Source organism: Vombatus ursinus, unplaced genomic scaffold (genome assembly GCF_900497805.2).
Source record: "Vombatus ursinus unplaced genomic scaffold, bare-nosed wombat genome assembly UNPS02014789.1, whole genome shotgun sequence".
Classification (NCBI taxonomy): domain Eukaryota; kingdom Metazoa; phylum Chordata; class Mammalia; order Diprotodontia; family Vombatidae; genus Vombatus; species Vombatus ursinus.
This window is the reverse complement of record NW_020954567.1, coordinates 1021244-1034939: the sequence shown is the minus strand read 5'-3', so window position 1 is coordinate 1034939 and position 13696 is coordinate 1021244. Positions and strand designations below refer to the sequence as shown.

The 13696-nt window shown below is 38.0% G+C and overlaps 1 protein-coding gene across 1 annotated transcript in view; it reads left to right on the top strand.

Moving 5' to 3' along the window:
- Window positions 1-13160, top strand: part of SH2D1B (SH2 domain containing 1B) — a 33899-nt gene extending 20739 nt beyond the window's left edge. Inside the window, exons 2-4 of the mRNA XM_027868549.1 lie at window positions 1444-1507; window positions 11100-11274; window positions 12182-13160. Of these exons, the coding sequence (XP_027724350.1) occupies window positions 1444-1507; window positions 11100-11274; window positions 12182-12222 (280 nt within the window). The 3' untranslated portion in view covers window positions 12223-13160. The remainder of the gene's footprint in view (window positions 1-1443; window positions 1508-11099; window positions 11275-12181) is intronic.
- Window positions 13161-13696: the final 536 nt, after the last annotated feature.

The window sequence follows — 13696 nt, the reverse complement described above, 5'->3', positions numbered from 1 at the left end:
AGTGGTGATCAGTGGATTTTTTCTATTTCTACTTTCCCATCTTGTTCTAATGCTTCAGGACAATTTTCCTTAATTATTTCTTGTATTATTGTATTAAGATTCTTTTTTTGATCATAGTTTTCAGGTAGTCCAGTTATTCTTATGTTTTCTCTTCTTGATCTGTTTTCCAGATCAGTTGTTTTTCTAGTGAGATGTTTCATGTTCTCTGCTATTTTTTAATTCTTTATATTTTCTTTTGTTATTTCTTGATCTCCTATAACTTCACTGGCTTCCCCTTGCCCAATTCTGATTTTCAAGGAGTCATTTTCTTCCTTAAGATTCTGGCTCTCCTTTTCTAATTGGTTGACTTTCTTCTCCCATAATCTTCTTGTTTTTCTTGGATTGTTCTTATTTTTTTCAAAGTTTCTCCTCAGTCTTTCTGATTTGATTTTTCAAGTCTTTTTTAAGTTCTTCTATGAATTCTTTTTGGGCAGGTGACCATTTGACATTGCTCTTTGGGACAGAAGAGGGTTTCTTTGCTTTAGTATCCTCTTCTGAAGATGAATCGCGGTCTTCTCTTTTTTCATAGTAACTCTCTATGATTGGATTCTTTCTCCTTTGCCTGTGCAATTTTTTTTGTAGTAGTAGCTTAATTTTTGTAATCACCTGTAGTCCTGGAGTATGGGGAATGGTGTGTTTAGTCTCAGATATTCAATTCTTCCCTCTGGCCTGGAACTGAAACCAAGACCTCCAGCCTCCTGTAAGTGCCCACGGCCAGCAGCATCCCTATCCCACTGCTTCTACACTCACCAGACATGTGCTGGTTCCTTCTCACCCCCAGCCACATCTCTGCAGCATAGCTCGGTCTGGCATTCCTTCTCAGCGGAGGTTCCCTTTATCTTCCCCAGCTCAGATACCCAATTTCCCTTACTGTTCCTGGGCTAAAAATTCCTGTGGTTGGGGCAGAGGCAGCCTCCCAACCCAGCTAACCTCTAGGGGTGTTTTTTCTTCACAGAGACCAAACCTCATCCTGGGATTTTTCTCCAGATCTTCTTAGATTGTCTCAGGAGGACCCCTGTTGTGCCCCTATTACTCTTATTTTTTACAGCTCTTTGCCCTGAGGCGCTATTTTGTCTCTTTTGTGGAGAAAAAATCTTGAGAGCTTAGAATTTTCTGACCTGCTTTGCCATCTTTCCAGAATCCTCTCTCTACCTTTTCTTTTTCTAACTGTTTTCCAGTATCTCTTTGGTATCCCATCCTAGATTTTTGCCAAAATTCAAAGAATTCAAGCTCACTGGCCAAAGAAATGTGTTCCTTAATCTTTCAAGAATATAGAGGGCCTCAAAATTGGGACTTCAGTTTTCTGGAAGCTTAAACAGCAAAAGTCTTGTCAGGAAATCACCATGGGATTGGAGTAGGTGAAGTGGATTCTGGTATAGTATAATCACTGTTATTTTTCCACAGGTTTCAAAATACGATCTACACATACCGAATCAAAAAAGAAAAATATGGATACTACACGATAGAGGTAAGGAAAACCCCTTAATGTCATAATGCAAAAATGGGAATCAAGGTGTTTGTGTCATGTACATCTTCTGGGTGTGCATTCTTCTGTGTGGCCATTTTGGGATGAGGCTTCAATTCCAATTCAGTGCAACAGCCCAGTTCCCAAGAACCCAGTCACCCTCTTTTCTTCCTTTGATACTAGAGTCTGTGAACTATAAGAGATTTTGAGCCTCTGAGAGTCAGAGGCAGTAAGGGGCCCCATATTCATGCTCTATCATTGCTGGACCCTCAAGGGTGAGGTTATTGGTCAACTGGTTATCCTTTATGCTATGAAGGGCAAAATAATCATCCTCCCTGTTGTATCTCCTCATACTGTCACTCACCCCCCAAGTCCATCATTTCCTATGTTGCTTCTGTTCCACCGCACCCTCTGGAATATCTGGCCTATTGTTAATAAGCTTTCTCTTTCTCTTGGATTTATTCACTTCTCACTTGCTCTAATAGAAACATAGTTTTCTCCATAAGGGCAGGCAACACTGGTCACATTCTCAAGTACTTCCTTTTTTATGGCCCATGAAGAACTAGGCCACAAGGAGGAAGAGGAGACTTATTCCTTGATCCTCACTCTCATTTCTAGGCTATTCCTTTCCTGTTATTGTGCAGCAACTTCTCTTTTTAGAGTCACTCCATTCATTTTTATCACCTGGTCCACCTGTTTGTCCCAATGATCTACTAACCTTTATGTTGTTTCTCTTCCTTCCTTAAGCAGTTTAATTCTCAATTTACAGTTTTCTTCTTTATTCCAATCCCTGCCTGGACATTTGGGTACTCCAATATACGCATAGATGTTCTCAAGAGTACCCTGACCTCTTATTTCATCAAGCTTCTAAACTTTTATAGCCCCCATCTTCACTTTACATCAGTCACACTCAGGGACAGTAACATCTTTAGGGATATTATCGCTCACTATTGTATATCCATAATCCAGTAATCTGAACTTCCTTCCTTTAACTCCAACCTCCTACCTTCTTATCTCATCCTCTGCTTCAGTCCTCCTAAACATATTCATTTTCGTTGTCCTCCCTTTATTTTTCTGGGATTATTTGTTTAATTACCTGTACCTTCCTTAGTTGCTGTCTGTATTTGTTTACTTTTCTTACATTTCTCTTATTTGAAGTGTTTACAAAGCAAATAGTTTTCTCAGGTCTGGTTTACTTTGTAGGGATGTTTCAAATGTCTTTTTTAAAATTGAATTTCCATCTTTTTTAACATTAGTGCTCAGGCTCAAATTTGCAGGGTGTGTTACCTTGGATTGCATCTTGAGCTCCTTTGCTCTTCAGAACACACTATTCCATTCTCTCTTGTGGTTTTTAATGGGTACACAGTAGTTTTGTACTACTCAAATTTCCTTTCTTTAATATTTGAAGGTCTTTCTTCTGGTCCCTTGCAGAATGTGTTGTTTTTCATTGTAATTGTTAAGTTTACCATGTGTCTTGGAGTTTGCAGTACAGGTTTTTTTTTCCTGGAGGCACCATGTGGATTCTGTAGATTGGAACTTTTGTTTTCTGTGCCCAAAAATTCTAGTAAGTTTTCTGATGTTATTTCTGGCATTATGATGTTCAGGGTTTTTTTTTTTTTCACTTGTGTGCTTTTGGAAGTTCTATAATCCTTAAGTTGCCTGCATACATTGTCTGCAAGATCAGTGTGTTTTGCTTGTGTAGTTTTCTTTTTTTATTTATAAATTTTTTATTTTAAATGTAAATACAAAATAAGAAAAGAAAAAAGAAACAAACTTAAATACTAAAACTAAAATAATACAAAATAAGAAAAGAAAGAAAAGCATTGCCATGTGCACAGCAGAATGTGAGAGAGGATTAAAAATATACAGCAATACATTTCCATTGAAAGAAAGCCTATATAATAAATGCTATACATTGTGTTGAGAGCTGTCCAGTTTTTCTTTGCTTCCTTATAAGTTTTCTTTTGTTCTTTGCTGTGCACTTCTTACTTTGTTCTTTTTTCCTTCTTCCTCCCTCCTCCCCTTGCCAGAAGGCTACAATTAAGCATGGATATATGTATATGTATATGTACATGTATATACACATACATATATATTTATATACACACATATGTGCACATATGCACATATACATAGATATATAGATATATGCATACAAATATATACATATATACACATATATACATACACACATATATATACTTAGATATCAATAATCATATTTATATATAGATATATACATTCACGTGCATCTATGTAAGACCATACTATACTTATTTATCCTGGTTCTCTGAGGGTGGATAACCTCTTCCTTCATAAGTCCAAGATTTTCCATATTTTTCTAAGTCCACCAACTCATCATTTCCTACTCCACAGCAATGTTCCCACCTTATACCATCTAGTTGTTTTAAATAGTCCAAAACAACATTGATAAATATGGTTGAAACATAGTCTAGTTTCCCTATTTTTCTCTTTTGATTAAATCTATTTTAGCATTAACTTTGTCTGAGATCATGATTACCACCCCTGTTCCTTTTTCCCTAATAAATTATATTCCTGATTTTTATTTTATGTATGTTCTCCTATTTCCTATCCCTCCTGACTCCTCTACTTTATTTCTACATACTACCTTCTCCTCCTATTACTGACCCTACTCCCCCTCCAGGGATCCCTCCCTTATCCTCCCATTCCCATTAATCTAAACATCCTTTTATACCCCTTTTTAACCTATCCTCTCACCCTCCCCTCTAAAGAACCCTCCCTTATCCTTTCCTCTTCTCTATGCCCTTAGTGTTGTATTTCTTTCTTAATTTAGAAGACTTTTATGCTCTTCTGTATAGATATGTCTTATTCCCCCTTGAGCCCATTCCTGATGAAAATAGGTTTCCAGAGCTAAAAGCCCTCTTCCCCCATCTAATTCCTCTGTGTCAGTTCTTCCTCTTGTACCTCGTTTGTGTGATTACTCTTTTTAGCTGTTCCTAAATGGCTTTACTTTTAAAAGTCATATCGTACTCAGTCATCTTTCTTATGAACTATCCAATTACTAACAACAGTCTTAGGCATACATTTTATGTACATAAAAGGTAAACAGTCTGTCTTTATTGAGTCCCTTGTAATTAGTCTTTGGTATGCATCTTATATTTCTCTTGACTTTGTATGTCGTCTTCTATTAAATTCAGGTTTTTTTTTTAACCAAATCCTGAAAGTCTGAAAATTCATTAAATATCCATTTTTTTTTTGTTCAGGATTATGCTTAGCTTTGCTGGGAATGATATTTCTGGCTGGAACCTCAGTTCTTTTGCTCTTCAATATATAGCATTCCAAGACCTGTGGTCTTTTAATGTCACTGCTGTTAAGTCTTATGATTCTAATTGTGGCACTGCCATATTTAAATTGTTTTGGTTTTGTCATTCATAATATTTTAACCTTGAGCTGTGGGTTTTCCTTGTAGGATCTCTTTCAGGTGGTGATCAGTAGATTTTTTCTATTTCTACTTTGCCCTCTTGTTCTAATGCTTCAGGACAATTTCCTTGTATTTCTTGTATTATTATATCAAGATTTTTTTTGATAATAGCTTTCAGGTAGTCTGATTATTCTTATGTTTTCTATTCTTGATCTGTTCTCCAGATCAGTTGTTTTTCTTATGAGATGTTTCACATTCTCTTCTATTTTTTTCATTCTTTGTATTTTGTTTTATTATTTCTTGATGTCTTATAACTTTGCTGGTTTCCTCTTGTCCAATTCTGATTTTCAAGAAGTCATTTCCTTCCTTAAGATTTTGGATCTCATTTTCTAATTGGTTGACTTTCTTTTCACAATCTTCTTGTTTTTCTTGGATTGTTCTTATTTCATTTTATTTTTCAGTTTTTCTTCAGTCTCTCTCATTTGATTTTTAAAGTCTTTTTAAAGTTCTTCTATGAATTATTTTTGGGTAGGTGACCATTTGGGGTTACTCTTTGGGGTAGAGGACAGTTTCTTTGCTTCAGTATCCTCCTCTGAAGATGAATCCTCATCTTCTCTATTCCAATAATAACTCTCTATGGTTGGATTGTTTCTCCTTTGCCTGTTCATTTTTTTTTAAATTTGTAGCAGTTTAGTTTTTGTAATCACTTTTAGTCCTGGGGTATGAGGGATGGTGCCTCTGGCCTCAGATCCTCCTTCAGTTCTCCCCTGTGGCCTGAAACTGAAACCAAGACCTCCAGTCTCCTGTAAGTGCTCCTCACTGTCCCCGGGGGTAACTGTTCCTGTGGCTGGGGCTGAGGTAGCCTCCCAACCCAGCTAACTCCAAGGCTTGTGACTTGCTGTTAAAGCAGAACTCGCCTGGAGGTATTTACTCTTCACAAGAATCAAACCTTGTCCTGGGATTTTTCTTCAGATCTCCTTAGATTGTCCCAGGAGGACCACCATTCTGCCTCCACTTTTATTTATTTTTACTGCTCTATGTTTGCCCTGAGGTTCTATTTTATGTCATTTGTGGAGGAAATCTGGAGAGCTTGAAATTTCTGACCTACTCCACCATCTTCCCAGAATCCTCTCCCATGTTTTCTTTTAATGTTTCTATTTTTTTGCTTCTCTTCTTCCAAAATGTCCTTTACTTTTTTGTATTTTCATTCACAATCAATTATTCTCTCATTTCTTTAGTGAAGTTTGTCACTGGGAATTCAAGGTTTTCTATTTTGCCAATTATTTCTTTTGTATTGGCCATAAATTTTGCTTTCATGATTCTTATTTTTCTCTTAAAACCATTCAGGAACATTCTGACATGCTTTCATGCTGTCTTGGGAATTCATAGAATATTTTGCCTCAACAAATGCTGATTCTTTTTCCTTTGTCCGGCAATATTTATTTATAGATGTGGACTTATTTAGATGATCTCGCGGCCATAGTCTCTTTGGTTATTAATACATTCCCTGTTGGTTTATCTGCTTATGTTCAAGGTCTTAAAGTTTTCTTTTTCTTGAGATCTTTGGTAATCTTAATTTCTTTATATTCCCCTATTGTTTACTGACTCCTCCTTTTTAGATGGCAGTTTCCCTAGGGATTGAACCTCAAAGATATTGCAACATCCTCCCAAATTGAGTAATTCACATTTTACCAACTTCAGTCTCTGCCTCAAGTGACTTCTGTGGGGACATAACTGGCCACAGATGGATGTATGAATCATGCACATGTTGGCATCCGACCCCAGTTTCCTCTGTTCCTCAGTTCTCTGGCTAAGAGCTTTTGCAGTACAGAATATAGCTGCAATGCTGTCCCAGCCAGAGCCAGTTTCTGACTTTTGGCTTTCCACAGGTCAGGGAAGGGAGGGCAGAGCTGAGTTTTGTTTCAAGCCCATAAATTAATTTGTGCAGCCTTGCCAGAGCCTGGTGACTTATAGGGGAAGGCAGAGAGAGAGGAGGGAGGAGAGAGGAGAGAGAGGAGAGGAGATATACATATATATAATATAATATATATATCTAGGGGAGGGAAGGAAAAAAAGGAAACAAAATTACATGACAATTTGGTTGTATATCTGAAAGGAGTAGTAAGTTATGCATAGTAGAGTTACAGTTTCATGTACAATCATCTTTTTTATTATACTTTGTTATGGAAATGCTTGTTTTATTACATAAAAATAAAATTTTCAAAGTATATATAAATGCTCACTATTATTATTACCAAGGTCAACCTCTGTGCTTGTACCCTTGATTTCATTCCTTTTCTATCTTCTCTGTTGATCATCGTTGCTCTTTTATCTTCAGATTCTCTTTGTCCACCAGCTCTTTCTGACTGCCTACATTTATGCCCAGGTAGCATCATTAAAAAATTTCACTCCTACCATCCCCTCAAGTTGTCATCACTTATTTCTCCTCCCTTTCAGAATCAAATGACCAGAAATGCAAATTCCTATTTGTTTTTGCCATTTTTTACTGAGCAGAGTAGCTGATAGAAAAGGAAGATTGAGAAGATTGTAAACGCTACTAGGATGGGGAGCTATTTGAAGTTATCTTTTTAGATGGACACATATTGATGAATCAGAATGCTTGAGAGTGTGGTATTATGGTTCATTCAATCAATCAGTAAACATTTATTAATTACCTACTACGTGCCAGGCACTATACTAGACTGGGGATACAAAAACATGAGTATAACGTCTGGGAATTTACATTCTTTTGAGGAGACAAGCTATACATTTATGGGCACATAGAAAATAAATACAAAGTAATTGGTGGGAAGGGCACTAAACGCTAGAGGGATGAGGAAGGGCATCTTGTAGAAAGGAGCACTGGAGCTGAATCTTGAGGAACACCAGGAATTCTAAGGCAGAGGAGCAAGACCAAATGAGTTCCACACTTGGTGAACAGCCAGTGTGAAGGCACAGAGATGGGAAAAGGAGCATCACGATTCTGAGTTTTCACCTCACAGCCATCGGATCAAAACAGTTGATATGGGAGGAACTATTATGAGAAAGCAAGTGGGCACATTAATGCGCTATTGCTGGAACTGTGAGTTGTTACCACCATTTTGGAAAGTAATTTGGAACTCTGCCCCAAAAGTCATGAAACTATGCTTACCTCCCTTTGACCCAGCAATGCCTTCACTAAGCCTCTACTGAAAAGGGATCAAAGAAAAAGAAGAAGGAACCATATGTGCAAAAATACTCATCAGCATCTCTTTTTGTAGTAGCAAAGAACTGGGGAATAGGCAAACAAATTGTTGTGTAACAGAATATTCTTGTGCTATGAGAATAATGATATGGATGGTTTTAGAGAAACCTGGGAAGAGTTCTGTGAACTGATGCAGAGCAAAGTGAAAAGAATAAAGATAACAACTTACATAATAACAATATTGTAAAAAACAAACAACTTTGAAAGACCTCTGATAATTACAAAGACCAACCATGGTTCTGGAGAACTGATGATGAACTATGTTACTCACCTCCTGACAAAGAGGTGGTGGACCCAGGGTACCGAATGAGATATATATTTTTTTGGACGTGGCCAATGTGGAATTTGTTGTCCTTCTATGCATATTTGTTATGAGAGTCTTGGTTTTCTTTTTTCCCCCAAAGGTGGTAATGGGAGGGGGTGTTGAGAAGAGGAAGAGAAAGTCAAGTTCTGTAAAATTGAAAAAATAAAATTCAATGAAAAAACTAGGGTAAGGCATTTCAGAGTTTTCAGGATAATAAAATTTTACCTATATCTGCATGTAGAAGGCCACTGAATCTTTTAGTTATCAAAGGTTCAAGAAGAAAAGTCTGTTAGCTTTAAACCTTTTTAGAAAAATCCATCTAAAATGTAATTATCTGTTCCCTATTTTTTAAACTGTGCTAACATCATTTACTGTCACTATATTTTTAGCTTCTGGGGAAGAATCTATTGAAGCAAGTGTAACAACAAGGTATAACATATACACAAATATCTGTACCACAAAATAAAACATAAATACTTTTGGCTTCCATGATTCTGTCCTCTCTAGACTGTCCATTCTCTTACCTTGTGAGTATCTTTTTCAGTTTGCTTGGTTATATCATCATCCATTTCCTGTCCCCTAACTGATCAAGGCTCTGCTTCTCTTCTTTGTCTATACTCTCTTTCTTGGCAATTTCATTAATTCCTATGGTTTGAATGATCTTCCAGTTCTGTAGCTCCAGTATTTAATATCCCATCTACACTCCTGTTCCATATCATCAGCTATTTATTGGATATCTCCACCTGGATGTCTGAGAAATATCTCAAAAACCCTAAGTCCAAAATGGAACTCATTTCACTTCTCTTCTTCCCCTTGCTCCCCACCTGCCCCTTCTATAAACTTTCCTTTTACTCTTTGAAGGTACAACCAACACATTCCAATCACCCATGATGGCAACTTTGGAGACATCATAACTCTTCCCTTTCCTTCATTCCTATATCCAATCAACCACCACGCCTATTCAATACAACCTCAGTAATACCTCTCTGATCTGTCACCTTGTCTCCACTCACACAACCACTGCTATAATTCAACTGCTCTCTGTCTCTTAGCTGGACTATCATAATAGCTTCCCTTTCTCCTTCCATTTTTAACTCTGTCCAATCTATCGTCCACAAAGCTGCCAAAAATCATCTTCCTGGGGGCAGCTAGGTGGCTCAGTGGATAGAGCACTGGCCCTGGAGTCAGGAGGACCTGAGTTCAAATCCAGCCTCAGACACTTGACACTACTAGCTGTGTGACCTTGGGCAAGTCACTTAACCCCATTGCCTACAAAAAAAAAGAAAGAAAACAAAAATCATCTTCCTAAGGAACAGATCTCCCTATGTCACTTTCCTGCTCAAAGATATTCAGTGACTTCCCATTGCCTCAAGGGAAAAAAAATGCAAACCCTTCAGCTTGACATACAAAGTTCTTCACAATTGGGCTCCAACTTACTTTTCCAGACTTATTTCATATTACGCTCATTCACATACTCTGTGGTGCAGCTAAATAGGTCTACTTCCTATGCCCCCAAATGTTGTAGCCCATCTTCTACATCTGCCTTTCCACAGGCTGTTTCTTCCTCATGTCTACAACACACTCCCTTTCCCCTCACCTCCTTAGAATCCTTTGTTTGGTTCAGTGCTCAGTTCAAGAGCCATTCCCTAAAGGAAACCTTTTCTGATACCAATGCTTCTTACTGCTCTCTTCCACCTCTGATGATCTTATATGTCCTTATCTGAATACACGTTGTATCACCCAATAGAATTGATCCTTGAAGGCAGGAATAGTTTTTTTTTTGTCTCCATATCCTCTTATCTAGTATTGTGCTTCACATATAGTATTCATTTAATATTTTGTTGTTGAATTGAATTGAATCAAGAATTCCCAAGAGCTTTGAATTATAGGCTAAGGGTTTGGGCTTTATTCAGTAGGCAAAAATAATAATAACTAACATGTATATAGCACTTTAAGGCTTATAAAACATTTTACAAATATCTCATTTGATCCTCACAACAAGTCTGGGAGGTAGGTGCTATTAATATCCCCATTTTACAAGTAAAATAACTGAGGCAGACAGAAGTTAAGTGACCCTCCTAGTGCCACACAGCTAGTAGGTATCTGAAGCAGGATTTGAACTGAGGGCTTCCTGACTCCACATCTTATTAAATACCAACTAGCTGCCCTAATATGAGCCCATTGAAGGGTTCTGAGGAGTGATATGACTAGTTTATTTCTTCATAACAGAACTCCAGTGAATGAAATAGATATTATTAGGCAATGAATATTTTTTCTATTCAATTCAACAAAAAATTATGAAGTACCTGCTGTGTGTAGAGGACTGTGCTAGGCATTGTGGGACATACAAAATTTGGATAAAACACTATTAGCCATTGTCTTCATGGAACTTGCAATCTAGGAGGGGTATATGATACAGAAAACTTTTATTGAATGATTTATTGGTTGATAATTGTTCACTGTTTACTTCTCCAGTGACCAAGTTAAGGCTTCAGCCTTAAAATGGACCAACATTAATATAAGCAAAAGTCAATTTTCAAGCCAGAAATGCTGGCTCCTTGCTCTACCTTCAATCTGCTTCTCTTTAGAGAGATGCCATTTAGCAGTGGCACAGCAATGACTGCTCTGTTTTCTATCCTTACAGACAACAGAAGGTGTTAAAAAGGTGTTATTTCCAAACCTGAAAGAACTAATCTCCAAATATGAAAAACCAAATCAAGGACTAGTGATTCATCTTCGTTATCCAGTAGAGAAAAATAATGTATACCAGAGTCAGAGAAATCCACCGGCACCGGCTGCTTTGGATGATGATGATTATGGTAAGAGCCCTCGTGTTTAAAAACCCAAAATCCCCATTTACGACAGATACTATCCTGAGTATCAGGAGCATTGCTCCAGGCTGTGGTGTGAAAGATTTCATTTATTTATTTATTTATTTATTTTGGGTGAGGCAATGGGGTTAAGTGACTTGCCCAAGGTTGGCATTGGTGTGAAAGATTTATGGCTTCTAGTATGTTGTAGATCCTCTTTGAGCCTCAGCTTCCTCACTTTAGAAGTAAGATAAATAGCCTTATTTCCTAGCCTATGATGAGAGTTAGGTCTGTTTTGCCTCTAGAAGGCAAAACAAGCATTAATTAAGCACTTACTTTGTGTTGGGGCAGCTAAGTGGCACCGTAGTGCATAGAGCACTGGGCCTGGCATTAGAAAGACTCATCTTGCCAAGTTCAAATCTGGCCTCAGACACTTACCAGCTGTGTAAACCTGGGCAAGTCACTTAACCCTGTTTGCCTCAGTTTCCTGGTCTATAAACCGAGCTGGAGAAGAAATGGCAATCCCAGTATCTTTGCCAAGAAAATCCCAATGGGATCATGAGTCAGACATGACTGAAAAATGACTGAACAACAACAAATGTGCCAGGTATTGTGCTGTGCTTTCTAAATATTATCTCATTTGATCCACAGAATAACTCTGGGAGCTGCTAATATGATATCTATTTTACAGTTGAGGAAATTGAGGCATACAGAAGTTAAGTGACTTGCCCAGGGGCACACAAATAGTAAGGGTCTAAGGCTAAATTTGAACTCAGGCCTTCCTGCCTCTAGGCCCATTAGTTTCATCCACTATTCCACCTCACTGCTTCTAGAAGGTTACATACTCCAGGCTGCCAAAATGGGGGCCTTGGGATGGCTGTAAACCCTCACTGTTTATTCTCCTGTTTCTTGTCAGTGAATGTCAACAGTGATGATTATGTGGAAATCTTTCCTTGAATTCTGAAACCCAAGCCTGATGCCAGAGCACGAAGAGAGCCAGCCTACAGTGGCTTCTAAGACTATTGGGATAAAGCCCCCCAAACTTCTGTGATTCTCTGCTTCTCCTGAGATTTTAGTGACCATTTCCCAGCACTGAACTCGGGCCTTCCTGCCAGTCAGAGAACTGGGCAGTCCATGCCTGTGTGCCATGACTTTATATCCAGTTATGCTCCAAGAAAGGAAACTGCATAACTGCCTGTATAACTGGAAATATAAATGTAGCCTAGAGATACTGTACCCCTCCATCCCAATAAAGTCTTCCAAGAATCCCTGCAAGGCTAAAGCAGGTAGCCATAGTGCAGCCTGACAGGTTAAAACATAATTACCACCCAAATAGCCTCAATCCACACATAATCGAGAGTCCCCACAAAATAATGAGGTCTTTGAAACTTCTTATCTCAGAACTCGGACTCTGGAGCCCCAAATTCAGTGTGATTATTTTGAAGTAATCTATTATGCAAATTATTCCCTCATCTCCCATCTAGTACAACATTCTCTATTGCCAGACTATTCAAGAGATACTCATCCCAAAGCAGTCAATTAAGCTATAAAGGCAGTGTAAATAACAAGAAAGGGAACTGGTAGTAGAATTGCTATCTGCCTCCCATGTATAATTAAGAAAGACCCCTTAATTCTCTTGTATGATCCTGGGGAATTCTCATCTAATCCACTCTTAATTCCCACTAGTCATCCTGATAGTAGAAGAGGGACAAAGGTGCTCCTGAACTCAGTATCCCAGGTTTAGGAGGGTCCACCTCTGGGAATATGGTGGATTTCTCTCAGGGTAGGGTAGAGAATTGCTGAAGGTGAGAATCAGTCTAGAGCTTTGTGAAGTCTCTTGACTCTTTTACTAAGTTAAATTTAATATACACTTAAAGAAAGTTAAATCTCATATACAATCCTTTTTTCTATTCTTTGTATATTTGTATATTCATGTTTGTTGATGTTTAAGTTAATAATAAAAAATAAAAATTATTTTTAAAAAATGAAGTCCTAGAGACTCTTCTTGGTCAACCTCTGTTTCTGCTGGCCCCAGTGGAATGCCTTGTTGGGGGGTTTCCTTCACATGCTGGGCATTTCTTACATAGAACTTTCGTCACTACTTCTTACACATTGGTTTTCCTTCTTCCCTCCTCTTTGGATTCACATCTCTCCTCCATCCAAACAAACAAAAAGACAAACAAAAGAAAAACCCAAAAAACCCCACTACTTTAGATTCAACATTTCCACAAAACTCAATAATTAACTAATCCTGTCTCACATTCCAAACTCCTAGATGCTTTGTATGTATCTCTGTGTACTGGTTGTGATCAGTGTGAAAGTGATTAGATGGATGCTTGTAGCTTCATGTGGTGCAATGGATGGTGTGTTGGGCCTGCAGTCAGAAAGACCCGAGTTCTAATCTGGCCTCAGACACTTATCCAGCTATGTG